General features: G+C 48.8%; 1 protein-coding gene across 1 annotated transcript in view; it reads left to right on the forward strand.

Moving 5' to 3' along the window:
* The window catches only part of PLEKHG2 (pleckstrin homology and RhoGEF domain containing G2), a 57,898-nt gene that overhangs the window by 26,844 nt on the left and 5,931 nt on the right, over positions 1–25,123 (forward strand). Inside the window, exons 6-17 of the mRNA XM_083628250.1 lie at positions 914–960; positions 1,991–2,141; positions 5,269–5,400; positions 8,755–8,937; positions 10,233–10,325; positions 11,225–11,311; positions 13,613–13,646; positions 14,584–14,685; positions 15,569–15,670; positions 16,981–16,997; positions 18,007–18,270; positions 19,934–21,365. Of these exons, the coding sequence (XP_083484376.1) occupies positions 914–960; positions 1,991–2,141; positions 5,269–5,400; positions 8,755–8,937; positions 10,233–10,325; positions 11,225–11,311; positions 13,613–13,646; positions 14,584–14,685; positions 15,569–15,670; positions 16,981–16,997; positions 18,007–18,270; positions 19,934–21,365 (2,644 nt within the window). The remainder of the gene's footprint in view (positions 1–913; positions 961–1,990; positions 2,142–5,268; positions 5,401–8,754; positions 8,938–10,232; positions 10,326–11,224; positions 11,312–13,612; positions 13,647–14,583; positions 14,686–15,568; positions 15,671–16,980; positions 16,998–18,006; positions 18,271–19,933; positions 21,366–25,123) is intronic.

Below are 25,123 nucleotides of genomic sequence, written 5' to 3' on the forward strand. Positions count from 1 at the left end.
AAGCTTTTAAGGTTTAATGTATTACAGTATTTTAATATTTTTTTGGAAGCCGCCCAGAGTGGCTGGAGAAGCCCAACCAGATGGGCTGGGTATAAATAATAAATTATTATTATTATTATTATTATTATTATTATTATTATTATTATTATTATTTGCATGGACCTAAATTTCTAGCATGCGATTCAGCCCCTCTCACGAAATAGCGAGAGTCTGGAGGTGATGTTAAATAGCATCAGACAGGGATTAGACAAAATGGAGGAGAAGGGGGGAGTCAAAGTGAGGACTGTCAAATAAAAAAAACCTTTCTGGGGAGTCAACAAATTCACGGCGGTCAAGACTATAAATGGTTACTAGCCATGAAGTAACTTTATTGAGATCAATCTGCTTTCTCTGCTTCTTTATATATAGAAATATATTGATTGCACTGCTCTTCTTGATTTTTTAAAATTATTAGTATTGGTGGTCCAGCTGGTTTTGACTTCGGCTGGCATTTGACAGTGTCGCAGTTGGATTTGTAAGCTATTTTCTGGGCTTTGTAGTGGGGAGGTGGTGGGGAAACCTTTTAAAGCAAATAAATAGTAGTGTTTTCCAGCCGAGAGCTGAGCATTCCAGCCCAGGACAGTCAGAAAATTGCATCTCCTATCCTCTGTGGTCTCACACCGTTATAAATGGCTGTTTGGTTTGGCTCTTCGCTCTTTAATTCAAGAGCATAGGAGCTGGTTTGTTGAAGCTGGCTCTCTCCCGAAGCTCAGATTCTGTTCAGGAAAAGGTTGCAGAGTGCATTGGAAAAAGGCAGAGAGTCCCTAGAGCCCAAGTGTTCAGTAAGGTTATAGCGCCGCCTGCTGGCTGTTAAAAAAGTAACAAGCCTTATGCACCTCAGTGCACACTAACGTGGTTCAATTAACTCTTGCAGAGTGAAGAGTTTGATATCTACACCTTGTACTGCATGAACTACCCCAAGTAAGTAAGCCTCTCTTTCTCAGATCACTCCCACTCCGCTGAATTTGCTGCTTCTCATTCATCTTATATTCCCCGCCAGTTTCCATTCCTTATTGACCAGCTTTTTTCATTAGTATGGACCATATCTACGGGACCGCTTCTCCTGGTCTGCCCCACAGAGGACCTTATGTCCACGAATAATCATAGTTTAGAGGTCCCGGGCCCTAAGGAAGTCAGACTATCCTCCGCCAGGGCCAGGGCCTTCTCAGTGGTGGCTCCGACCTGGTGGAATGCTCTGTCCCAGGAGACCAGGGCCCTGCAGGATTTAACCTCCTTCCGCAGGGCCTGCAAGACAGAGCTATTCCGCCTGGCTTTTCATTTGAATTCAGCCTGATCTTTTATTTCCCTTTCTTCCCTCCCCCTCCCCTTTTATGAAGATCACCCGCTCTGAGACCCCACAGCTAATTCTCCCCTGGTCTCCTCGCTGGCCCAAGTAGGACCAATTCAGCCAGCTAGCCCTGGGGATTATCTAATTGATTTTTGAATTTTATTGTTATGCATGTTTTTATACTGTATTTTATGCTGCTTTTATAATTAAGTGTTTTAAATTTGTTGTTAGCTGCCCTGAGCCCGGTTTTTGAACTGGGAAGGGCGGGGTATAAATAAAAATTTATTTTTATTATTATTATATTATTATAAGCTGCATAGGCAGGGACAGGTGAATTTCTCCTATTCTCACAAATATCACCTTCCAACCTGCTCACGCTCAATGCACGCCACAACGGGATGCAGCTCTGCGCCCTTCAAATGTCCAGGAGCAGTTTTTTCTTCCCTGCTGAGGACTAGAAAGTTTGGCGAAAGCTGTAGAAAGTCAAGGTGACTTCTGCTTAGCAAAATCCTAGGTTGACCCGAAGAAACAGCATTCCTTTGACGCCCTCTTCCCTTTCTGCCAACTTCTCCCCTTCCTTCCCACCCCTCAGTGTTGTTTGTTTGTTTTATTATTATTATTAAAAGAATACAATCACACGCCCCATCTCTCGCCCTCCCATAGCTCGGTCTCGGTGCTGCGGGAATGCATGGAGAACGACTCCCTGGCCAAGTTCTTCCGCGAGAGGCAAGCCACTCTGTCGCATTCGCTGCCGCTGGAGACGTATCTCTTGAAGCCCGTCCAGCGGATCCTGAAATACCATTTGCTGCTGCAGGTCAGGATTGGGCCCTGGCGGGCTTATCGAGGGTCTGGGCAGACTGGAGAAATGCGAGGAGGAGGAGGAAGGCTGCGGAGGTTTGGAAGTGGCTCTTTAGAGCCACGTTCCCACCAGACATTTAAAGCACTAGGGTGCCATGGCTGCACCCCAAAGAATTCTGGGAGTTGCAGTTTGTTGAGGACGCTGGGCGCTGTTAAGAGATTCCCCCCGTTCCCCTCCCAGGTAGGGCTACGTTTCCCAGAGTTTCCTGCGAAGAGGGATCAACTCTGGGAATCAAAGCTCCTGGACTCTTGTTCTGTGATCGCAGCTTTGCATAAGACAATAAGAAGAAACCTGCTATATCGGGCTAATGGTCTGTTTAGTCCAGCACCTCGTTGTCACAGTGTCAATCAAATACCTTTATTGGCATCACAGTATAAAACTGGAATAATTAAAAAGACAAGGGCGAAGCTGTCGAGGATTATAAACTCACACTATGGTCGTGTGCATTTGGATATTCTTCTACACCCTGTCTTTTCCCCAAAAGGATAGTTCGTTGGGAACCCTTTTGAGTAAAATTGTGGCTAAAAAGGAAGCAGTAATATCTTTGTTGGGACGCGGGTGTGGGTTAAACCACAGAGCCTAGGACTTGCCAATCAGAATGTCAGCGGTTCGAATCCCCGCAACAGGGTGAGCTCCCATTGCTCGGTCCCTGCTCCTGCCCACCTAGCAGTTCGAAAGCATGTCAGAGTGCAAGTAGATAAATAGGTACCGCTCTGGAGGGAAGGTAAACGGTGTTTCCGTGTGCTGCTCTGGTTCGCCAGAAGCGGCTTACTCCTGCTGGCCACATGACCCGGAAGCTGTACGCCGGCTCCCTCGGCCAGTAAAGCGAGATGAGCACCCCAACCCCAGAGTTGGCCACGACTGGACCTAATGGTCAAGAGTCCCCTTAACCTTTAATATCTCTCTCCTGATCTGCCAGGAGAAACCTTATTTGGCTTCTTCTTGGAGGTTGTGGGCCGGAGGTCCAACATTTTGCTCGGCATCAGTTGACAAGGTCTGCTGTGTAAAGGGCAGTCTTGTCACAGTGGCCAACCAAATGCCTGCAGGGAAACCTGTAAGCAGGATTCGAACACAAGAGCAACACTGGCCCCTCCTGGGGCTTCCAGCAGCTGGTGTTTGGGCGCATTGCGGCCTCCGACCGTGGAGGCCGATCACAGCCGTTGTGGCTAGTTTCAGAGCCTTTTGCCCAGCAAGCAAGTCTCTCTGTCGTGGTCCGGTTGGACTCTGAGGAATGGTGGCAGGAATCAGCTGGGGAACCCGCAAGGGAAAAAGGCTCAGAGCCCAGGGACAACGCGGAGCGGTCAGAGGGAGAAGGCTGGGAAGAGAAGGTGCTGGATGCTGAAGGGGCAACAGGGCGTAGTGAGCAGGGAGATTCTGTGTCAGAGAGGAGCAGAACTGGAAGCAGGAAAAGAGAAAAGCCAAGTGGCCGAAATGAAATCCCCTGTGTTGCAAAAACAGAAAACTCTGAGACTACGCTGGCGCTGCTCCTTTTGTTCTTCCCACTTCACACCTCTCCTGATCCTGGGAGACCAGGACGGAGGGGAGCTTTTTGCAGCAGGCTCCTTCACTGGCCTGACTCATTTCCGGCACTTTGAACAACCACAAGCAACATGCGGTTAATCATGATCTAACAAAAAATGTGTAACATCCTATTGCTTCACAGCTTTTTTGTTGTTGATCAGCTTTTTACACTGTTAAGGGATTGCTGTTCTATTTCTATTTGAAGTACCTGTAGGGACAACTTATTTTCTGGCGAAGAATTGCCATTGAAACAGTTCGTTATCTGGAAAAACGATTCTACGTTCGGAGCACCTATCGCCAGACTTTCGCAGCATTTTGACTGTTGAAAGACAATTTGCCTTCATTTCAGTTTTCTTTGATGCTGACACGCTTTCTAATTTTGTTCATGGAACATTGATTTGACTCTTATCATTTGTGACTTTATGCAAGGGTTACATACTTTCTGCTTATGAAGTGTGAAACAATATAATGTTATCGTTTTTTTGCTAGATCGTTATTAGCCACGTGTTGCTTGTGGTTGTTCAGAGTGGCAGAAATGAGTCAGGCCAGTGAAGGAGCCTGCTGCAAAAAGCTCCCCTCCGCCCTGGTCTCCCAGGACCAGGAGAGGTGTGAAATGAGAAGAACAAAAGGAGCAGCGTCGGCGTAGTCTCAGATTGCTTGGGAAACTCCCTGCAGAGGAAGGGACACAGCCGGCTGTGGTGAGGTGGGGACCTTCAGTCTCCGCAAGACGTACCGAGAAGAGTCATTAGGCCCGGCACTCGGGTGCAGACCTTGTTTCTTCTAAGAAATGAGGTTTGTGCAATTTATTGGAAGAAGTGGACCATTTGGATCCCTTCCAGTCGGGATTCAGGCCTCATCATGGGACTGAAACTGCCTTGGTCGTGCTGGTTGATGATCTCCGGCAGGCTAGGGACGAAGGTGAAAGCTGCTTCCTAGTTCTGCTGGATCTCTCAGTGGCTTTTGACACCATCGACCATAACATCCTTCTGGACGGTCATAATGAATGCGGCAGCTAGACTGGGGACTGGGAGCGGCCGCCGAGACCACATAACACCGGTCTTGAAAGACCTACACTCGCTCCCAGTGCGTTTCCGAGCACAATTCAAAGTGTTGGTGCTGACCTTGAAAGCCCTAAAAGGCCTCGGGTCCTGTATACCTGAATACCTGTATACCCCCATCGTTCAGCCCGGACACTGAGGTCCAGTGCCAAGGGCCTTCTGGTGGTTCCCTTGCTGTGAGAAGCCAAGTTACAGGGAACCAGGCAGAGGCCCTTCTCAGTAGTGGCACCCGCCCTGTGGAACGCCCTCCCACCAAATGTCAAAGAGAAAAATAACTACCAAACTTTTAGAAGACATCTAAAGGCAGCCCTGTTTAGGGAAGCTTTTAATGTTTGGCAGACTATTGTATTTTAATATTTTGTTGGAAGCCGCCCAGAGTGGCTGGGGAAACCCAGCCAGATGGGCGGGGTGTAAATAATAAATTATTATTATAAATTATTATTATTGCCGGCTCACTCCTGTCCATCTCCATCAAGCAACGCAGACTTGCCTTCCCTTCCCAGGAACTGGCAAAGCATTACGACAAGAGCAGTCCCGGCTACGACGCCGTGGAAGAGGCGAGCATCACCATGACGGCCGTGGCTTGGTACATCAACGACATGAAGCGCAAGCAGGAACACGCCACCCGGCTGCAGGTATTAAAAAGGGGGAAACTCAAGAGTTGATCGTGCCGAGGGCACACCAGAATTATTTGAGAACTAAAGGTCCTCAAGAGGGGACCGGCCAGATGTTTGCCTCTCTGGGTGCTACGGCAGAGAAGATCCTTCAGCAGGTACTTGCCTCCGTTACAGCAACCTGAACATGTCGGAGGAAATAATACATTATACATTGCTGAAAATGCATATGACACATCGCATTACAGGAAAGTTTTTAATGTTTGATGTTTTATTATGTTTTGATATACAGTCGTACCTCTGCTTACGTATCCCTCTGGATACGTAAACTTCGGGTTGCGAACGCGGCAAACCCGGAAGTATATACTCCAGTTACAAAGTTTTCGGGATCGGCCGGGCCTCGGGAACGGATCCCGTTCATAACTGGAGGTACCAGTGTATGCTGTAAGCCTGTGCTGGTCCCGGGGGGAAGGTTACCTGGGACCGGGCTGACTGGCCTTTATCTCCTCTGAGGCCAGGGGCGGTCCCGGCCCCCAGGAGACCCACCTCTCCTGGCCTTAAGGCGAGCACTCCTCCTGGGAGAAACCAGTTCCCTCCGCCTCTCTGCCCTGAGCCTCTGCAGTTCAGGAGAGGCTGAAGGGTTACTGGACCCAGGGGGAGACTCACCTGTAGGCACTGAGTCCTCAACCACCTCCGGAGCCAGAGTGGATTCACCTGGTGCCTGCTCCTGAGGATCCGGCACAGGTGCAGGCGCTTCAGAATCAAGGCCCTGCCCCAGTTCAGCCGGCCCTGGAGGCGGGGACTCCTGTGCAGGCTGGGATTCCTCTGGTTCAGCCTCTGAATCGGATTCCCAAGCCATCACAAAGCCACCCAGAGTGGCTGGGGAAACCCAGCCAGTTGGGTATAAATAATAAAAATTTTATTCAAAACAAAACAAAAAAAAAATTCCTTCCAGTAGCACCTTAAAGACCAACTAAGTTAGTTCTTGGTATGAGCTTTCGTGTGCATGCACACTTCTTCAGATACACTGAAACAGAAGTTGCCAGATCCTTCTATATAGTGAGAAGGTGGAGAGGGGTATTACTCAGAAGGGTGGTGGGAATGGGTGATTGGCAGATAGCTGTGATGAGCCTGTTGACGACTCTTAACGACTGCAATAGGTCTTACAGGAAAAAGCAAGGGGTGAGAAGGTGAAAAATGGCTTTGTCATGTATAATGAGATAAGAATCCAAGGTCTTTGTTCAGACCAGGTCTCTCCATGGTTTTAAGTTTGGTAATGAGTTGCAATTCAGCAGCTTCTCTTTCCAGTCTATTTCTGAAATTCCTTTGTAGTAATACAGCTACTTTGAGATCTTGTATAGAATGTCCTGGGAGATTGAAGTGTTCTCCTACTGGTTTCTCTGTCTTGTGTGGCAGACCAACACGGCTACCTATCTGTAACTGGAAAAATATTATTATTATTATTATTATTATTATTATTATTATTATTATCATCATCAAATCAGACCAGTCCCCTTCCCCTTGGAGCTTATGAAACCCCCCAGACTATCTACCGATTCAGTATTTGTTTGCAGGAACTTTTGCACCACGATTAGACTTTGTCCCTCCCTTAATTGATCATTTGGTCTGATTCATTTGCGCAGACAATGAGCATCCTGATTTGCTTATGAGCTCTTGACGCATCTTGCCATTGAGCATTCATTGACACACACGCACACCCTACTTTGCAACGCATTTTCCTATTCCTTTTCAATTAATAATAATAATAATAATAATAATTTTATTTGTATGCCGCCCTCCCTGGCCAGAGCCGGGCTCAGAGCGGCTAACATCATATAAATAATACAATATGCATAAAAATAAGCAATCAATCGATTAAAATGTGCCCCAAAATTAATTCAGATAAATTAAAAATAAAGTTGAAACTGAACAAATGATAATCCTCAGGTTAAAATTGAAAGCAGTTAATACTTGCCAGGATCAACTGTTTCCACTGATATAATAAGGACTTGTGTGCAGGCTAGAAGAAGAAGAGAAGAAGAGTTTGGATTTGATATCCCACTTTATCACTACCCTAAGGAGTCTCAAAGCGGCTCACAATCTCCTTTTCCCTTCCTCCTCCACAACAAACACTCTGTGGGGTGAGTGGGGCTGAGAGACCTCAAAGAAGTGTGACTGGCCCAAGGTCACCCAGCAGATGCATGTGGAGGAGCGGGGAAGCGAACCTGGTTCACCAGATTACGAGTCCACCGCTCTTAACCACTACACAATACTGGCCTCTTTAATGCTTGTTCTTATACAGAAATAAAAGAATCAGACTGAACCCCGACCAAAGGCCTGGTGGAACAGCTCCGTCTTGCAGGCCCTGTGGAAGGATGTCAAATCCCGCAAGGCCCTAGTCTCTTGTGACAGAGCGTTCCACCAGCCTGGGGCCATGACTGAAAAGGCCCTGGCTCTGGTCGAGGCCAGTCTAATCTTCCTGGGGCCCAGAATCTTCAGGGTGTTATTATTTGCAGACCGTAAGGCATTGCTTTTTGAATGTGTGCTGGGGCACCAGAGCGTTTTAAACCCGCTTTAATTTTGCAAGCCCAAAGTCCCAGAATTCACCTGAAACCCTCCTGCAAAATAGGGGCATCCAATGTCGCGCAGTACTGCATTCAACCAGTAGGCAAACTCAAAACCGCCTTGATTTCTAAACAGGCCATACTCTTAAGAGGTCCTGCTCTGAGGGCCTTCTGGCGATTCCCTCACTGCGAGAAGCCAAGTTACAGGGAACCAGGCAGAGGGCCTTCTCGGTGGTGGCACCTGCCCTGTGGAATGCCCTCCCACCAGATGTCAAAGAGAACAACAACTACCACACTTTTAGAAGACATCTGAAGGCAGCCCTGTTTAGGGAAGTGTTACGTACTGAAGTTCTCACCCTGGGCCAGCAGGGGGACACTGTAGATAGTTTTCACTCAGGTCCACATATGCAAATAAGGGATCGAAAGTGACGTTCAGTGATTGGATAGTTACAGAAAGTGGCTACTGTTGCGTTGTAGTGGAGCTCTATATAAGCAGGCTGGCTGAACCCTTCAGTTCAGTTCTGTTCTGGCCTGTGAATAAACAAGAGCTGTTTGAAGAATCGCTGTGTCGTCTGATATGTTCACCCACAACTTAACAGGAAGCTTTTTAATGTTTAATAGGTCATTGTATTTTAGTGTTCTGTTGGAAGCCGCCCAGAGTGGCTAGGGAAGCCCAGCCAGATGGGTGGGGTATAAATAATAAATTATTGTTATTATTATTAAGTTGCGGCTGGTAACTCTTTCCTCTTTGGGAGCTGAGCTCTGTCTCCTTGTTTTCCCTCCCTCCCCCATCCCTCTGTCCTTTTCCTAGGAGATCCAGAGGCAGCTGGTTGGCTGGACAGGCCCAGAGTTGGGGGCTTTTGGGGAGCTGGTCCTGGAGGGGCAGTTCCGGGTGCCGCGGGCACGCAAGGAAAGGGTCTTCTTCCTCCTCAGTAAGGTGATCTTAATCGCCAAGCGCCGTGGAGAAGCCTTCGTCTACAAGAGCCACATCTTTGTAAGAGGGGCTGGGGGAGGTTGTGGGGAGAAAGAATGAGGGGCCCAGATTTTGGGGGCATGTAGAGTCACAGAAGGGGGACGTGGGTGGCGCTGTGGGTTAAACCTCAGTGCCTAGGACTTGCCGGTCAGAAGGTCGGTGGTTCGAATCCCCGCAATGACGGGGTGAGCTCCCGTTGCTCGGTCCCTGCTCCTGCCAACCTAGCAGTTCCAAAGCACGTCAAAGTGCAAGTAGATAAATAGGTACCGCTCTGGTGGGAAGGTAAACGGTATTTCCGTGCGCTGCTCTGGTTCGCCAGAAGCGGCTTAGTCCTGCTGGCCACATGACCCGGAAGCTGTACGCCGGCTCCCTCGGCCAGTAAAGCGAGATGAGCGCCGCAACCCCAGAGCCGGCCACGACTGGACCTAATGGACAGGGGTCCCTTTACCCTTTACCACTGTAAGCTACTGAAGGCCCTTTCTATGTCCAGTTGTCCTATGTCCCTGTTTTTTGTGTTGAATATACAGTTATACCTCAGGTTAAAAATGCTTCGGATTAAATCTTTTCAGGTTGCATCCTGTGGTGACCCAGAAGTACAGGATAGGGTTACTTCTGGGTTTCACCACTCACGCAGACGCTCAAAATGATGTCACATGCATATGCAGAAGCGGCGAATTGTGACCCGCGCAGACGCGGGTTGCGTTCTGCTCAGGTTGCAAACGGGGCTCCGGAACGGATCCCGTTCGCAACCAGAGGTACCACTGTATGCTATATGGTAATTGATGGACCTAATCAGTATCTCAAGCCATTTGTGCATGTTGCCCTGCAACCAGTCCATGCAGAATGTCGGCACCCTATATATAGAAAGGAGCAAATTGGTGATATTTTAGAGAGCAGGCTAGCAGGCGGGGCCCATGACTTACATCACAGGAGCCTACACAACACAAAACACTGTTGCTGTAGGTAGGTTTTATTTTGTTTTTTATCTTATATTTTGGAAATGTACATCCAGGGTTTTTTTTTCCTTTAATTTTTTTGGGGGCCCCCCAAGAGAGTGGGGCCCTGAGCTTGTTTAGCTTATATGTAAATTAGGCACTGTTTATTCCATGCTTCAGGCAGAGTCTCTGCCTGTTGATTCATTTTTAATCTCAGAGCTCAGTCCTGGAAGAGCACTTGGTTTGAAGGCAGCGAGGGCACTTCCAAGAGAGCGTCCTTGCTGCTCTAAAAATGTTACTGCTGTCTTCACGCCAAACGGTTGGATGAGATGGCGCCGTTTCCATTCTGTTTTACTTCTTTTCTCGCCTCTGACTCTACAGTGCTGCAACCTGGCCCTGCAGGAGAACACAAAGGACCCCATGAGCTTCAAAATCTCCGACCTCTCCATCCCCAAACAGCAGCACGTGGTACAGGTGAGCTCCAGGGGGGGTTCAAAGTCGAGCCGAGCTGGAAGGCAAAATGAAAGCACAAAAAAAATGCCCCCAAACATTGCGCAGGGCTTTGCGGATTTCAAAGTGTGTGAGTGCCGCACACCAGGTGCATCATAGGGAGTTCTCGGCATCCTTTTATACACCTGAGATACCCGGCTGTGGAAGATGCACCCAAAATATCAATAACAAATAAACCAGAGACATATCTTCTTGGATTGATAGATGAAGTGATACCACGGGGGAAGAAAAGAATTTTCCTATATGCAAGTACAGCTGCTAGAATAGTGATTGCTGCTAGGTGGAAGTCACAAACGATACCCACAAAGGAAGAAGGGATTTGTAAACTAAATGAATATTTAATTTTGGCAAAGTTAACTGCTATAAATAAGAAATCAGCCGAATCAAAAAATTTAAAAAGGAGCGGAAATGTTTTGATGAGTATATGGCAAAATATTGCTCAGAAGAAGGTAACACTATTATGCCTAGATTAAAATGTGAAGTACTGGGTGGAAGGAAAATTAGTAAGGAAAGAGAATAAGGATATCTAGATGACTTGAGAAGACTGTAGAATGCAAAGATTAGTGTAAATTGTATAATGTGGAGGAAATCGAGTGGGGGCAGAGGGAGAAAATATGATGGATTGAGGAAATATAAATGTAAATGTATGGGGAGGAAATGGTGTTGGCTTTGGTACATTTGTATTGTAATGTAATATGTGAAAACCAATACATAGATAGATAGATAGATAGATAGATAGATAGATAGATAGATAGATGATTGATAGATAGATGATTGATTGATAGATAGATAGATAGATATAGATAAGAAAAGAACGGAATGGAAAGGAAAATGCACCCAAATGCTGGCCTTTGCTGCCGCAGGTGAGGAACCAGGAAGAAAAACGTCTGTGGATCCATTATCTGAAGCGGTTAATCATGGAGAATCACCCAGCATCCATCCCTCAGAAGGTAACTGGGGTCCAGGAGTAGTGTTACCTGCTGGTGGGAGTTAATCTGGAATCCTGTTAGACCTTGTGGAGGTACCTACTTGGCTCAGGGAGAGAGAAAGAAAAGTTAGAGGTCCCTCCAGCCATCTGTTTCATTGTGCATTCACAATATTTATTTGTTTATAAAAATATTTACATGCCGCTGTATCATCAAAATATATCACTCCCAGTCACCAGTCTAGCTGCCACATTCTGGATTAATTGTAGTTTCCGGGTCACCTTCAAAGGAAGACCCATATAGAGCGCATGGCAGTAGTCCAAGCGAGAGATAACCAGAGCATGTACCACTCTGGCCAGACAGTCTGCGGGCAGGGAGGGTCTCATCCTGCGTACCAGGTGGAGCTGATAAACAGCTGCCCTGGACACAGAATTGACCTTCGCCTCCATGGACAGCTGTGAGTCCAAAATGACTCCCAGGCTGCGCACCTGGACCTTCAGGGGCACAGTTGCCCCATTCAGGACCAGGGAGTCCCCCACACCAGCCCATATTCCTGCCCATATTAAAAGCTTCCCTAAACAGGGCTGCCTTCAGATGTCTTCTAAAAGTCAGATAGTTCTTTATTTCCTTGACAACTGATGGGAGGGCGTTCCACAGGGTGGGTGCCACCACCGAGAAGGCCCTCTGCCTGGTTCCCTGTAACTTGGCTTCTCGCAGGGAGGGAACCGCCAGAAGGCCCTCGGCGCAGGACCTCAGTGTCCAGCAGAACAATGGGGGTGGAGATGCTCCTTCAGGTATACTGGACCGAGGCCATTTAGGGCTTTCAAGGTCAGCACCAATGCAGATCTCTCAGACTGGTATTATGTGGTCTCGGCGGCTGCTCCCAGTCTAGCTGCCACATTCTGGATTAGTTGTAGTTTCCAGGTCACCTTCAAAGGTAGCCCCACGTAGAGCGCATTGCAGTAGTCCAAGCGGGAGATAACCAGAGCATGCACCACTCTGGAGAGACAGTCTGCGGGCAGGGAGGGTCTCATCCTGTGTACCAGATGGTAGACGGCTGGACGAACTGCATGGCTCAGAATAAGGCAATGTCCTCTGTTTTGGGTCGCCCCAGGAATGGGTTGTTTGTGGGTGGATTGCATTCCCATCCCACCTTTTTCTCCCTGGAGCTTCAGGTGGAGTGCATGGCTCTTCCCTTCCTCATTTTATTCCCACAACAACCCAGCGAGGTAGGTGGGGCTGAGAGGCAGCGACTGGCCCAAGGTGTCATGGTCCGGTCTACGGGCAATGGAAGTACTGGCTGAGGATGTCGGGACCGGGGGCAAGATGGTGGGGTGGGAACAGGAATGAGAGTCCAGAAGCCGGGGTCCGAGGGTGGAGAAGCAAGGAGTCACGAAGTCAAGGGTCCGAGGGTCGAGAACCAAGGAGTCACGAAGTCAGGGGTCCGAGGGTCGAGAAGCAAGGAGTCACGAAGTCAGGGGTCCAAGGGTCGAGAAGCAGGGAGTCACGAAGTCAAGGGTCCGAGGGTCGAGAAGCAAGGAGTCACGAAGTCAGGGGTCCAAGGGTCGAGAAGCAAGGAGTTATGAAGTCAAGGGTCCGAGGGTCGAGAAGCAAGGAGTCACGAAGCCAGGGGTCCGAGGGTCGAGAAGCAAGGAGTCACGAAGCCAGGGGTCCGAGGGTCGAGAAGCAAGGAGTCACGAAGCCAGGGGTCCGAGGGTCGAGAAGCAAGGAGTCACGAAGTCAGGGGTCCAAGGGTCGAGAAGCAAGGAGTTATGAAGTCAAGGGTCCGAGGGTCGAGAAGCAAGGAGTCACGAAGCCAGGGGTCCGAGGGTCGAGAAGCAAGGAGTCACGAAGCCAGGGGTCCGAGGGTCGAGAAGCAAGGAGTCACGAAGCCAGGGGTCCGAGGGTCGAGAAGCAAGGAGTCACGAAGCCAAGGTCTGAGGATCAGGAAGCAAGAAGCCAAACGCAGCAAGGCAGGAAACGTGTTGCTGTGGCAAAGAGCCGAAGGGAAAGCTGACCTTATATCCTTTCCCGGCTCTTGCCACCAGGTGCAGCGAGTTACCAAGCGGCCTCACCTGTGTGGCCATGCCTTGCCTCTCCAGAACAAACTTAGGAAGGCCCCAGTCCTGTGAAGCCCTTCTGGTCCCAGGGCCTGGCTCCTGCACGCACTCCTGACACAAGGTCACCCAGTGAGCTTCATGGCCGAGTACAGGGATTTGAACCCTGGTCTCTTGGGTCCTCGTCCGACTTTCTGACCTCTACACCATGCTGTCTCTTGCACTTGACCGCATCTGATTCTTCCTTCCCTTTTGCTCTTTGTTGCAGGCTAAGCAAGTCCTGTTAGAGAACAGCTTCCAGGGTAAGTGCCTCAGTCTCTTTTCCCCCTCCTTCCCAAACTCTTGAGCAGGCATCCCCAAACTCCAGTCCTCCAGCTGTTTGGGGACTGCAATTCCCATCATCCTGACCATGGGTCCTGTTAGCTAGGGATGATGGGAGTTGTAGTCCCAAAACATCTGGAGGGCTGAGTTTGGGGATTCCTGCTCTTGAGGTTTCTCATTTCCATAGGATTTTAGCTCTGGACTCTTCTGCATAAACCAAAGACACCTGTCTCCTTGTTGTGTAACAATATTTACAGAGTGGTACCTTGGTTCTCAAACTTAATCCGTTCCGCAAGTCCGTTCCAAAACCAAAGCGTTCCAAAACCAAGGTGTGCTTTCCCAAAGAAAGTAATGCAAAACGGATTAATCCGTTCCAGACTTTTAAAAACAACCCCTAAAACAGCCATTTAACATGAATTTTACTATCTAACGAGACCAGTGACCCCTAAAATGAAAGCAATAATCAGTGTACTGTACTATAAAATAAATAAGACAGTACTGTAGATAATAAAAATAAAATAATTGTTTTTTCTTACCTGCACTGATGATAGTCATTGTTTAGATGGATATTTTTCTTAATCATTTCCGCAGTCACACAATCAATCAATCAGTAGCTGAACTGGGTTCCACACAGCCACAAAAACAAACAAACCGAAAAAGCCTCAAAGACAAAACCTCAAAATAAATAGCAAAAACAAAAGCACCAAACTTAATCCATTCCGGAAGTCCATTTGACTTCTGAAATGTTTGGAAACCAAGGCGCGGCTTCTGATTGTTGCAGGTGCCTCGGAAACAATAGCTGACAACCGCAATGGATGTTTGGCTTCTGAAAAACATTCAAAAACCGGAACACTTACTTCTGGGTTTTCGGCATTTCAGAACCACGGTATTTGCATTCTTTATTTTCATTTGCTGCAGGCTCCCCAGAGGTCTTCTCCAGCCCAGGGGCTCCCAAGAAGACCTTACCTTCGACGCGGGTTGATGAGTCCGTGGCGTGCAGCCGAAACCGGCGGCAATCGGGTGAGGAAGTCATGAAATCACAGAATTGTCGAGTCGGAAGATACCCAGGGGTCATCTAGTCCAGCCCCCTTCGATGCAGATGAAGGAGGGATGAGAAGGGATTTGGTGCAGTTCACATTTAAGGGGAGAACTTAAATGATGATCTCTCCCAGCAGCTTCATATACATATTGAAAAGCATGGGGGCGAGGACAGAAACCGGAGGCACCCCACAGGTGAGAGCCCAGGGGTCTGAACACTCATCCCCCCCCCCACTTTCTGAACACAGCCCAGAAGGAAGGAGCGGAACCACCGTATAACAGTGCCCCCAGCTCCCAGCCCCTCTAGACGGTCCAGAAGGATGTTATTGCATCATAATGTCTCTTGGTGTGTCGTGCAAACCTGCTCGTCTGAAAAAGGCTTTTTATAGGGCGCTGGGGATGAGTTTATGTGGCCTAACGGGTAATGGCCTCCCCTCCAAAAAATTAGGGAACCACTGATTTAGTTGTTGTTGTTTAGTTATTTAGTCGTGTCCGCCTCTTCGTGACCCCCTGGACCAGAGCACGCCAGGCCCTACTGTCTTCCACTGCCTCCCGCAGTTTGGTCAAACTCATGCTGGTAGCTTCGAGAACACTGTCCCACCATCTTGTCCTCTGTCGTCCCCTTCTCCTTGCGCCCTCCATCTTTCCCAACATCAGGGTCTTTTCCAGGGAGTCTTCTCTTCTCCTGAGGTGGCCAAAGTCTTGGAGCCTCAGCTTCAGGATCTGTCCTTCCAGTGAGCACTCAGGGCTGATTTCCTTCAGAATGGAGAGGTTGGATCATGTGCCTTTGATACGGAGACCAGGCAAGCTTCAGTAGGCGAGTGAATTCTGGACATGACGAAACTTTCATTTCCTTTTTCCCCAGACCCACCGGAGTTCATGTATAGCCCCGAACGAGCGCGGCGGAGCTGCCCCATCTTGCAGCTGGAGAAGAGCGGTTCTTACCGCCGCAGCCGCAGGCAGTCTGGTGAGCAAAAGTACACAGGTCTCTCACTTTCCGGAGTATTTCCCATTTCTGTGCAAGCTGGGATGGAGGTTTTGCAAAAGGTGCCCTGCATTCTCCAGAGCGGCACTAGGGGGCAGTGCGCTGCAAGAAAAGCTGTGCTCTTAACAAGCAGCGCAAAACAATAAATAAAGCTAAGCAGGGTCCAGTCTGGTTTCAGATTGGATGGGGAACCGTGTGTTTCGATCCCTGCATGGCAGGGGGTTGGACTAGATGACCCTCAGGCAGGGTGGATAAAAATCAATGATTTTAAAAAAACAACAGATTTTTTAAAATTTAAATTGGATTTTTATATTTAAATCGGTTTTTTATTACTTAAATCGGATTTTTTAATTTAAATTGGAATTTTTTTTATTTAAATCAGATTTTTAAAAATTTAAATCAGATTTTTAAAATAAAATGCTTTCGAGGAAAAATCGTTCTAAAGATAGCTTTCTATTTAAGATACGTTATAGTCCAAAGGCTGTTCATCAGGAAATCAGGATTTGTTTTAAGTTTTTCATATGTGCTAAAACTCCGTCTAAGTTTTTTTAAAACAAACAAACAAACAAACATTTAACCACATCAGTTAACAAATAGGCTATAATGTTATTGCTTTAGCTAAATAAATTGTTATTAAGGAAATGATTATTTTTCGCCTTCCAATAAAGCACAGCAGAAAAGTTAACTAATTAAACCTCACCATAATTTCATAATTATCTGTCTATGAATTTCTAATGGTATAACCAAATCGGTAATTTTTGATATAACTGTAAAAACTACTCTGAAAATTTATGATTCCAAAAATAAAACCTTCCTCTGGTTGTGAATACTAAGGTTATACCAGCAAGAATGAGTCTTTCTGTAAAAAAAAAAAAAAAAAAAAAAGGTTTAAATCAAGTCTTACTGACTAGTGATTTAAATCGTGGTTTAAATCGTTTTGATTTAAATCAAATCCCCGCTGCCTTCAGGGTCCCTTCCAGCCTTATGATTCTGTGATTTCCATTTCTTTAAGACCAAACTCTCTCACATTATGGAGGGTGCTGATCTTTAACTGGTGGGTCTGGGCTCTAGCTACTGGGAGCAGCACCACCAGGCAGGTTAACTAGGAAACTCTGGGTTTCCCCCCCCTTTTTTGGGTTGGAACAGACTAACACAGGAATTGATCCTGCCCATTTTTCATTTTAAAGGAAATTCAGCTGTTGTGCCACTGACTCTGATGGTTCCTTCTCTTTTTTTCCTCCTCCTCCCTCCTCCTCTTCCTTTCCTCTGTTTGCTGCTGCGGACGTTCTCAGACGTGGCCAAGATCAAGGTAGGTGGTTCTCTGCCTCCTTGCTCTACATCTCTGTCGCGCTCAAATCCCGCTTGCGGGTTTCCCGAAAGAGGCGTCCGGTTGGCTGCTGCGAGAACCGGACGCTGGACTAGATGGGCCCTTGGCCTGACCCAGGACGCTCTCCTTACATTCCCAAAATGTGACTTAACTGCGTGTGCTTGCATTCTTCCTCCCGTCCGTCTTGTCAAAATGGGCAACCTCTTTGGGGCAGGGACCACTCTGTTTTGGCTGCCGTTACGCCTCGCGTTGCAGTACAGCGACTCTGCTGCTTAATAATAATAATAATAATAATAATAATAATAATAATAAATTTTATTTATACCCCGCCCTCCCCAGCCAGAGCCGAGCTCAGGGTGGCTAACATCAATATAATTTCAGTAAAAACATAATAAGAAAAAAGAAAAAAACCAATTCAAAATACAGGTTAAAATACAATTTTAAAAGTAGCCCATACATCAAGACCATAAGGGGAGGGAAACATTAGTTCCAGTTGTGGCCGACTCTGGGGTTGCGGCGCTCATCTCGCTTTACTGGCCGAGGGAGCCGGCGTACAGATGTGGCCAGCAGGACGAAGCCGCTTCTGGCGAACCACAGCAGCGCACGGAAATGCCGTTTCCCTTCCCGCCGGAGCGGTACCTATTTATCTACTTGCACTTTTGACGTGCTTTCAAACTGCTAGGTTGGCAGGAGCAGGGACCGAGCAACGGGCGCTCACCCCGTCGCGGGGATTCGAACCGCCGACCTTCTGATCGGCAAGCCCTAGGCTCTGTGGTTTAACCCACATCGGCACCCTTACATGTTCCCTAAATGCTCACCACGGACCAACTGCATGTTCCCCTCTGCTGTCCCCTTCTTCCCTCCCACTGCCCCTCTGCCAAAGTGTGTAGCCTCCTTGGGGCAGAGACCTCTTTTTTTGGCTGCCTTGCATTATGTTGACACCGCTGCTCTCAGAGTAGCTCAGCCGTAACACCGCATTTCTGTTTTGCAGCACGCTGACAGTGACGGAGAGCTCTTCCCGGCCTCCGAGCCCCTCGGGCCGCCCGGCCCCCCCTGCCCGGTGACGTCCGTCGGGACGGAGATGGACGCCGAGGAGTCGGACCAGGACGAAGGGGAGGCGGAGTTCTCTCTGGCCCGAGAGCCGGTCCCCGCAAATTTGTCCATCACGGAGGAAATCCTGGAACTGCTCAGCCAACGGGGCCTGGATGGGGAGTCGGGGAAGGACGGGCCAATTTTGGGAGAAGAGAGGGCGGAGGTGAGTGGCATGGGGTTCAGGAGGGAAAGCGGGTTGAGCTAGATGACCTTGGGGTACCTTCTGACTCTACAGCTCTTTGGTTCCAATAGGAGTTGGGGATTCTGTGCAAAGCTAGGAGAGGAGATGCATAATTGTTTATTATTAAGACATCTGGAGGCAGCCCTATATAGGGAAGTTTTTTCATTTTCAATGCAAAATTACAACAAAAATTACAAATATTGAATCCAAAATAAAACAGTACAAACAAGGAAAAAAACACGAGAAAAAAGAACACAAAAAGACAAAAACCACACATCTACAAATAAAACCATATCATCGTTCTAATCTAATCATTACATACATATACACATATTGACTTAGTTCTTTTGTTCTAAGACCTCAAAATTTTTACTCTATCTAAATTGTTGTGTCTAATGTAGATTACCTCTATCTTTATAATTTTTACACCATTTTTTCTCTTTCTTTAACCCTGCAAAACTTCATTCATTACATACCGTTATGCTTACTTAGGGAAGTTTTTAATGTTTAATGCTGTGTTGTGTTTTTAATATTTGACTGGGAGCCGCCAGAAGGCCCTCGGCGCTGGACCTCAGTGTCCGGGCAGAACAGACATCCAGTCTTGCAAGTGTAAAAGCACGTCTGTATTTTGGGATAAGAAGTTTGTGCAGAAACGGGGCCAGAGAATCAAAATGGAGAGGTGGAAAATGAACATACCAAGGGCAGAATTTCATTATAGTGGCCAGGTTGTTCTGATGCTTGATATCTTTTAGACATTGACCAATTAGACTGTTTGCTTTAGTAGGGCCCATAGTGAGTAGATGTTGTGGGGATCAGCCACAAGAGTGAAGTTTTTGATAGACAGTTTTCAGCCAAGCACTTTTATGGGAGTCTTGAAGTACTAGGGATAGTAAACCAGGGGGATTTGAGTTACAGATAGGTAGCCGTGTTGGTCTGCCATAGTCAAAACAAAAAAAAAATTTTCCTTCCAGTAGCACTTAAAGACCAACTAAGTTAGTTCTTGGTATGAGCTTTCGTGTGCATGCACACTTCTTCAGATACACTGAAACAGAAGTTGCCAGATCCTTCTATATAGTGAGAAGGTGGGGAGGGGTATTACTCAGAAGGGTGGTGGGAATGGGTGATTGGCAGATAGCTGTGGTGATGAGCCTGTTGACGACTCTTAACGACTGCAATAGGTCTTACAGGAAAAAGCAAGGGGTGAGAAGGTGAAAAATGGCTTTGTCATGTATAATGAGATAAGAATCCAATGTCTTTGTTCAGACCAGGTCTCTCCATGGTTTTAAGTTTGGTAATGAGTTGCAATTCAGCAGCTTCTCTTTCCAGTCTATTTCTGAAATTCCTTTGTAGTAATACAGCTACTTTGAGATCTTGTATAGAATGTCCTGGGAGATTGAAGTGTTCTCCTACTGGTTTCTCTGTCTGTCTGTCAGGGGGATTTGAGTTTAGGCAGAGCCAGAAGTTAAGAGTTCTTTGCTAAGTCCGTACTTCTGCCGAAGGGAGACTTGCCTCCAGTCTCAATGATGCGTTTGGGACAGTAACAGCTTGTGGGGATCGTGATCTCATCCTCGTTTGCCTCGGGTGTTTGGAGTGGCAGGGAGTTCCCCAGGCCGTAATCACCATCCACCTTGTTGTTCTCTTGCAGGATCCGCTCCTGAGAAGCAATCCGTTGGAGGAGCTGGAGGAGAAGGCAGAAGAGGAGGCGGTGGAAGAGCGCGGATCGGAGGGGGAAGAGGCCCCCCAGAGAGACCCGGTCCAGGAACAGCCACCTCCGATGCCTCGTCATCCCTTCACCTGCGACTCCTCCGAGGAAGAGGAGCAGCGGGAGGAGTCCACCAGTCCGTCTCCTCTCCACGTTCTGGAGAACTTGGAGGAGGCCTGCAGGAAGCCAGGAGAGGGGGGCGGTGCTGCCTGCGTGGGGCAGGCAGCGGCGGGTGCGAGAAGCCCGCCCCCTGAGGATCCCGGCCAATCGAAGCAGCCGGCGCCATGCATCCAAATCTCATTGCAGGCAGAGGGTGGAGCCAAGCGTGACTCCACCTTGACGAAGGACGACTGGCTGCTGATTGAGAAAATCAAGAGCTACTACGAAGGGACGGAGGCTGTCAACAAGGTACCGGGTTCGAGTAAGATGGAGGGCGCCCCTCCCGTGCCTGCCGGCGTGGTGCGCGAGTCCGTCCTTCGCTTCAACAGCATCCTGCGGCAGAACGATGCCCGGGACGCAGAAGTGGGCGGAGGCAAGCTGGGGAAGCTACGCCCACAAACGGGCGCCGGCGGCCACGGGAGTCCCGGCAGGAGCAGGAGCCAATCGTGTAACGCCCAGCCGCCCTTCTGCCAATGGGATTCCGGCGAGGGGCGGAGCCACCTGCCCGCAAGCCCCGGACGTTCCAAGAGGGGGAGGAGCCGCTCCGACGACGGCCAATCGCCAGGCGGCTCTGAAGATTCCGCCAGCGGCGAGGCCCAATCGCCTCGGGCTTGCTGTGAGGATTCCCAGAAGGGGCGGAGTCCATCTGGGAGAACCCATAACATTTCTGGAAGTGGGTGTGGCTTGGAGGAGGAGGAGGAGCCTACAGGACCCGAGTTCAAATCCTGTGCAGAGATCCGGAGAGCTTGGCAGGAGAAGGAGCGGAGCGCTCTGGACATTTTGAAGAAAGGCGGCAAGGAAGCAGGCAGGGGGTTGCCCTCCGCCCTGGAGACGCCGGTTTACGCCGAACCCTTGTGCATCGTGGAGGATTCGGACTTGGAGGAACCACACTCGGGACCGAGCAGAGATCCGGAGGAGGAGTCCCACGGTCCAGGGACGAAGGAGAGGCAGGCGGCTTTCGCAGGCGATGGATCCAGGGGCTACCTGCCCGCCCTGGACCTCTACGAGAGCAACGGGGACCCGTGTCTTCTGGAGAACTCGGAGCGCATCATCAGCAAGGTGCAGGCCTTGGCCAAAATGTACAGCGAGAAAATCAGCCGCCTGAAAGCCCAGGGCAGGGGGCTGGAGAGGCCCCGGGCCCCCCACCACCGGAGGACCCTCGGCAGGAGCCTGGCCGGGGTGCAGGAGGGCAAGCAAGGAGCCGCCATCCCCCACTGTGAGTGAACCCTGCGTGTCATGCGCTTCCGAAACTAGCCTGCCCGCTTCCAGAGGATTCTGGGGAAAGGTGGCCATTTTCTCCAAGCATTCCTCAAGGCCAGGGTTATATCTGTGTATCTGCAGGGTGCGGGTTTTGGAACAAGTCCACGGGCTGCTCTATGTGCCTCTGGGTGGGGTTTTGAGCGAAGCGAGGGGCCAGCACCAATAAGACCCTGCTGTCCTCCTGCCTGCCTTGTTTTCATCCGCAAGGTGTAGGGAGGGGGGCATGGGAAAGGGACCTTGCTAGAGGTGAGGCAGCAGTGTTTCTGGGTCCATGGTGAGTTTGGGGGAATTTTTTGGGGTCATCTGGGTCATATTTATCTGCAGGGTTAATGTGAGATGGCTTTATGAACTTGTGTGTGCGTGTGTGTGTGTGTGTAATGGATGGGGTAACCAAACATGAATCTGATTCTGATTGCAATCTCTTGGAAAACTGGAGGTCACTGAAGAGGAAGTGATATTTATTTATCGCATCAAATCAAATATCTTTAATACCGTCAGTGACCAGGAAGCAATTTATAAAAATATGACATTAAAAGTAGTATTGTGCTACAAATAACAGTAGAAATATGGCCAATTCACAGAATTGGTGCTTATATTTATGACCAGGTTTCGACTTTTAAAGTTTTAAAAATTCAATTCAGGTGTCGCTACTGTTTATTATCGTTCCTTCGATGTTTGCAATTTGAACTCCGTTGTTGACATCATTGCTCGTCTTATTCTTGTTGCAATGTAACAGTACTTTGCCACGGGCCTGTTAATTTCAGGCTCTTTGTCAGCTAAGAGGTGTCTGATATAGGTGTTGTCTGTACTGCGAGGTATTTTCCTCAGAATCGGTTCGATCAGCTCTTTTCTTGAGTCTCGATATAATGGGCAGTATAAGATGACATGCCCAATGGTTTCGATTTCGTTGCTGTTACAGGGACATAATCTTTGTTCGATCGGTATTTTATTGTTTCTTCCCTCTAGAAGAGCTGAAGGGAGAGCGTTAAAGCGGGCCCTGGAAAATGCCCATCGGTGTTTAGCGTTGTCTAGAACTTTGAGATAGTTTGCTAGATGGAGCCTTTGGGGGTTGTATAGAAGTTTATAAGTTATCGGAAGTTGATTAAAGTCATTTTGGGCTTCAATGTCCCTGAGTCTTTCTTTGATTACCGTATTTTTCGCCCTATAGGACGCACTTTTTCCCCTCCAAAAATGAAGGGGAAATGTGTGTGCGTCCTATGGGGCGAATGCAGGCTTTCGCTGAAGGCTGGAGAGTGAGAGGGGAGACCCCGCCGCCAGCCCCGCAAGCTCCGGGGACAGCTGGGAGGCGCAGCGCGTCTCCCCGCTGTCCCCGGACCTGATCTGAAGGCGGGCGGCGGGGAGAAGAGCGCTTCTCCCCGCTGCCTGCCCCGCAAGCTCCAGGGACAGCTGGGAGGCGCAGCGCGTCTTCCCGCTGTCCCCGGACCTGGTCTGAAGGCGGGCGGCGGGGAGAAGAGCGCTTCTCCCCGCTGCCGGCACCACAAGCGCTTGGGGGGGAAATAAATTTTTTCCCTTTATTTCCCCCCCAAAAAACTTGATGCATCCTATGGGCCGGTGCGTCCTATGGGGCGAAAAATACGGTATGTTCTTGGCCCTTCCCCTTTCTAAACTTAATAGATACTCTGGGGAGAGACCATATGTGGCCAGTTTTCTGAGAGTGCCCTTCAACCAACTAGATTGGAATTTGTCAAGAAGCATCAGGGAAAGTAGTCCAGCCGGCGAGTTGTTAAGTCTTAGCCAAGTGCATAAGGTTCTTATCCATACTTTGGCTTTATCGCATTTAAATCCCACCTTTTTCTCCCCAGGGGCTCAAAGTGGCGTACATGCTTCTCCCCCTCATTTAACACCCACAACGACCCTGTGAGGCAGTGACTGGCCCCAAGGTCACACTGAGCGAGCTCCATGGCTGCCTGGGGATTTGCACCTTGCTCTCCAAGGTCCAAGTCTGACGCTCCAACCACTATGCCACGCTGTCTCCCAGATTTGGGGCGATTTGGAACACCATGCAGATGAACTGAAGAGTTTGGTTGGGAAATCAGTTGGACGGGCTTCTGCGGCATATCAGTTCTGGATTAGCGTATGCATTTTGTGCAAATCTGCCTTGATGGGTCCACATTTTTTATAAAATGCAAATTGTGGACGCATCAAGGCAAATTTGCACCCGTTGGAAAATTCAGGACAGAGTTGAAACGGCGGAACTCTCTGCCACATGGGGCAGCGGTGGCCACCAGTTTAAAAGGGTATTCGTGAAATTCACGTAAGAGAGGGCTGTTGATGGCTATTCGCCAGGATGGCTCTGTCCTCCACAGCTGGGGGCAGTCATGGTTCTGAATACCAGTTGCCAAAAACCGCAGGAGGGGAGAGGGCCGCTCTTGGGTGCAAATCCTGCCCGCGGGCACCTGGTTGGCCGCTGCAAGAACAGCAGGCGGGACTTGATGGGCCCTTGGCAGGATCCAGCTGGCTGGCCTTAATGTCCGCACGTTTCAGTCCCTTTCCTGACGATTCCTAGCATGGAATTTGTCTTTTCGTGGGCTGCCACACGCTGGGTCAACATGCCCCAGGATCAGACGGCATGCTGTGCCGGAATCAGCTGACCCAGAAATTGGGATCCAAGGGGAAGTTTGGGATCTGTGTGTGTGTGTTGTGGTTTCCAACTGAAAAGCAAACTGTGCCCTTGGTTTCTCCCCTGCTATAATACCGCCCTAAAGCCTCCCTCTCCGATCTTTTTTTGTTCGCAGGAGGCCATTCTGAGTTGTGTTGTGAAATTGGGAGGCCGGGGGGGGGGGAATTGCTGGCCAGTGGGGAGCTTGGCTTCCTACCCCCCCCTTTGCTGACCTCTCCACTCCCACTGGGCAAGAAATGTCTGCAAAACAAGGCCAGCTGGAGTCTCTTATCTCCCTTGGACTTTTGTGTCCGTCTTCCAAGATTTTGCAGTCTGCAACCGGGGAGGGGGGGGCACAGAATTTTTTTCTTAAATCACAAGCGTTTCCTGTTGCATCTCAGAGCAAAGGGAAGCTCAGCGAAGCTTCCAGAGGGTGCGATGGCTGTTGCCTTAGGAAAAAGCATCGCAGAGCAGCAGCAACTAAGCAGGGGTTTCGGACGCCTCTAAAATTTGAAGGGATGCGGGACCTAAAATCGCTTTTTAAAAAGGCTGCCGCGTGCAGACCCTCCAGGTATTTTCCAGGGACAGTCCCGGATTTGCAGAAGCCATCCCGGTTTCTGATTTGATCCCAGAATCTCACGCTTTTCCTTAAGACGTCCCTATTTTCACTGGAGAAATGTTGGAGGGTATGGAGTTATACAGCCCCCAAGCCAAGGAGATAAATAATTATACAACCTTTAGAAGACAGCTGAAGGCAGCCCTGTATAGGGATTTTGAAAAAAACATTTAATGTTTAATTATGTTTTTATATATGTTGGAAGCCACCCAGAGTGCCTAGGGCAACCCAGTCAGATGGGCACGGTATTATTATTAATTATTATTATTATTATTATTATTATTATTATTATTATTATTAATGTCCCTATTTCCAACAGGGAAATGTTGGAGGGTATGCATGTTTTAGGAGGAAAGAACATTTCCAAAAGATGACCACAGTTGCCTCAGCAAACAGGCCAGGGTGACCTTAGCCCTCACCATCTCCAATCAGAAACCTACCCCCCAAAAAAAAGATTAATCAACCCTCGCTTGGGTTG

The sequence above is a fragment of the Podarcis filfolensis genome, assembly GCF_964270895.1.
Source record: "Podarcis filfolensis genome assembly, chromosome: 8".
Taxonomy (NCBI): domain Eukaryota; kingdom Metazoa; phylum Chordata; class Lepidosauria; order Squamata; family Lacertidae; genus Podarcis; species Podarcis filfolensis.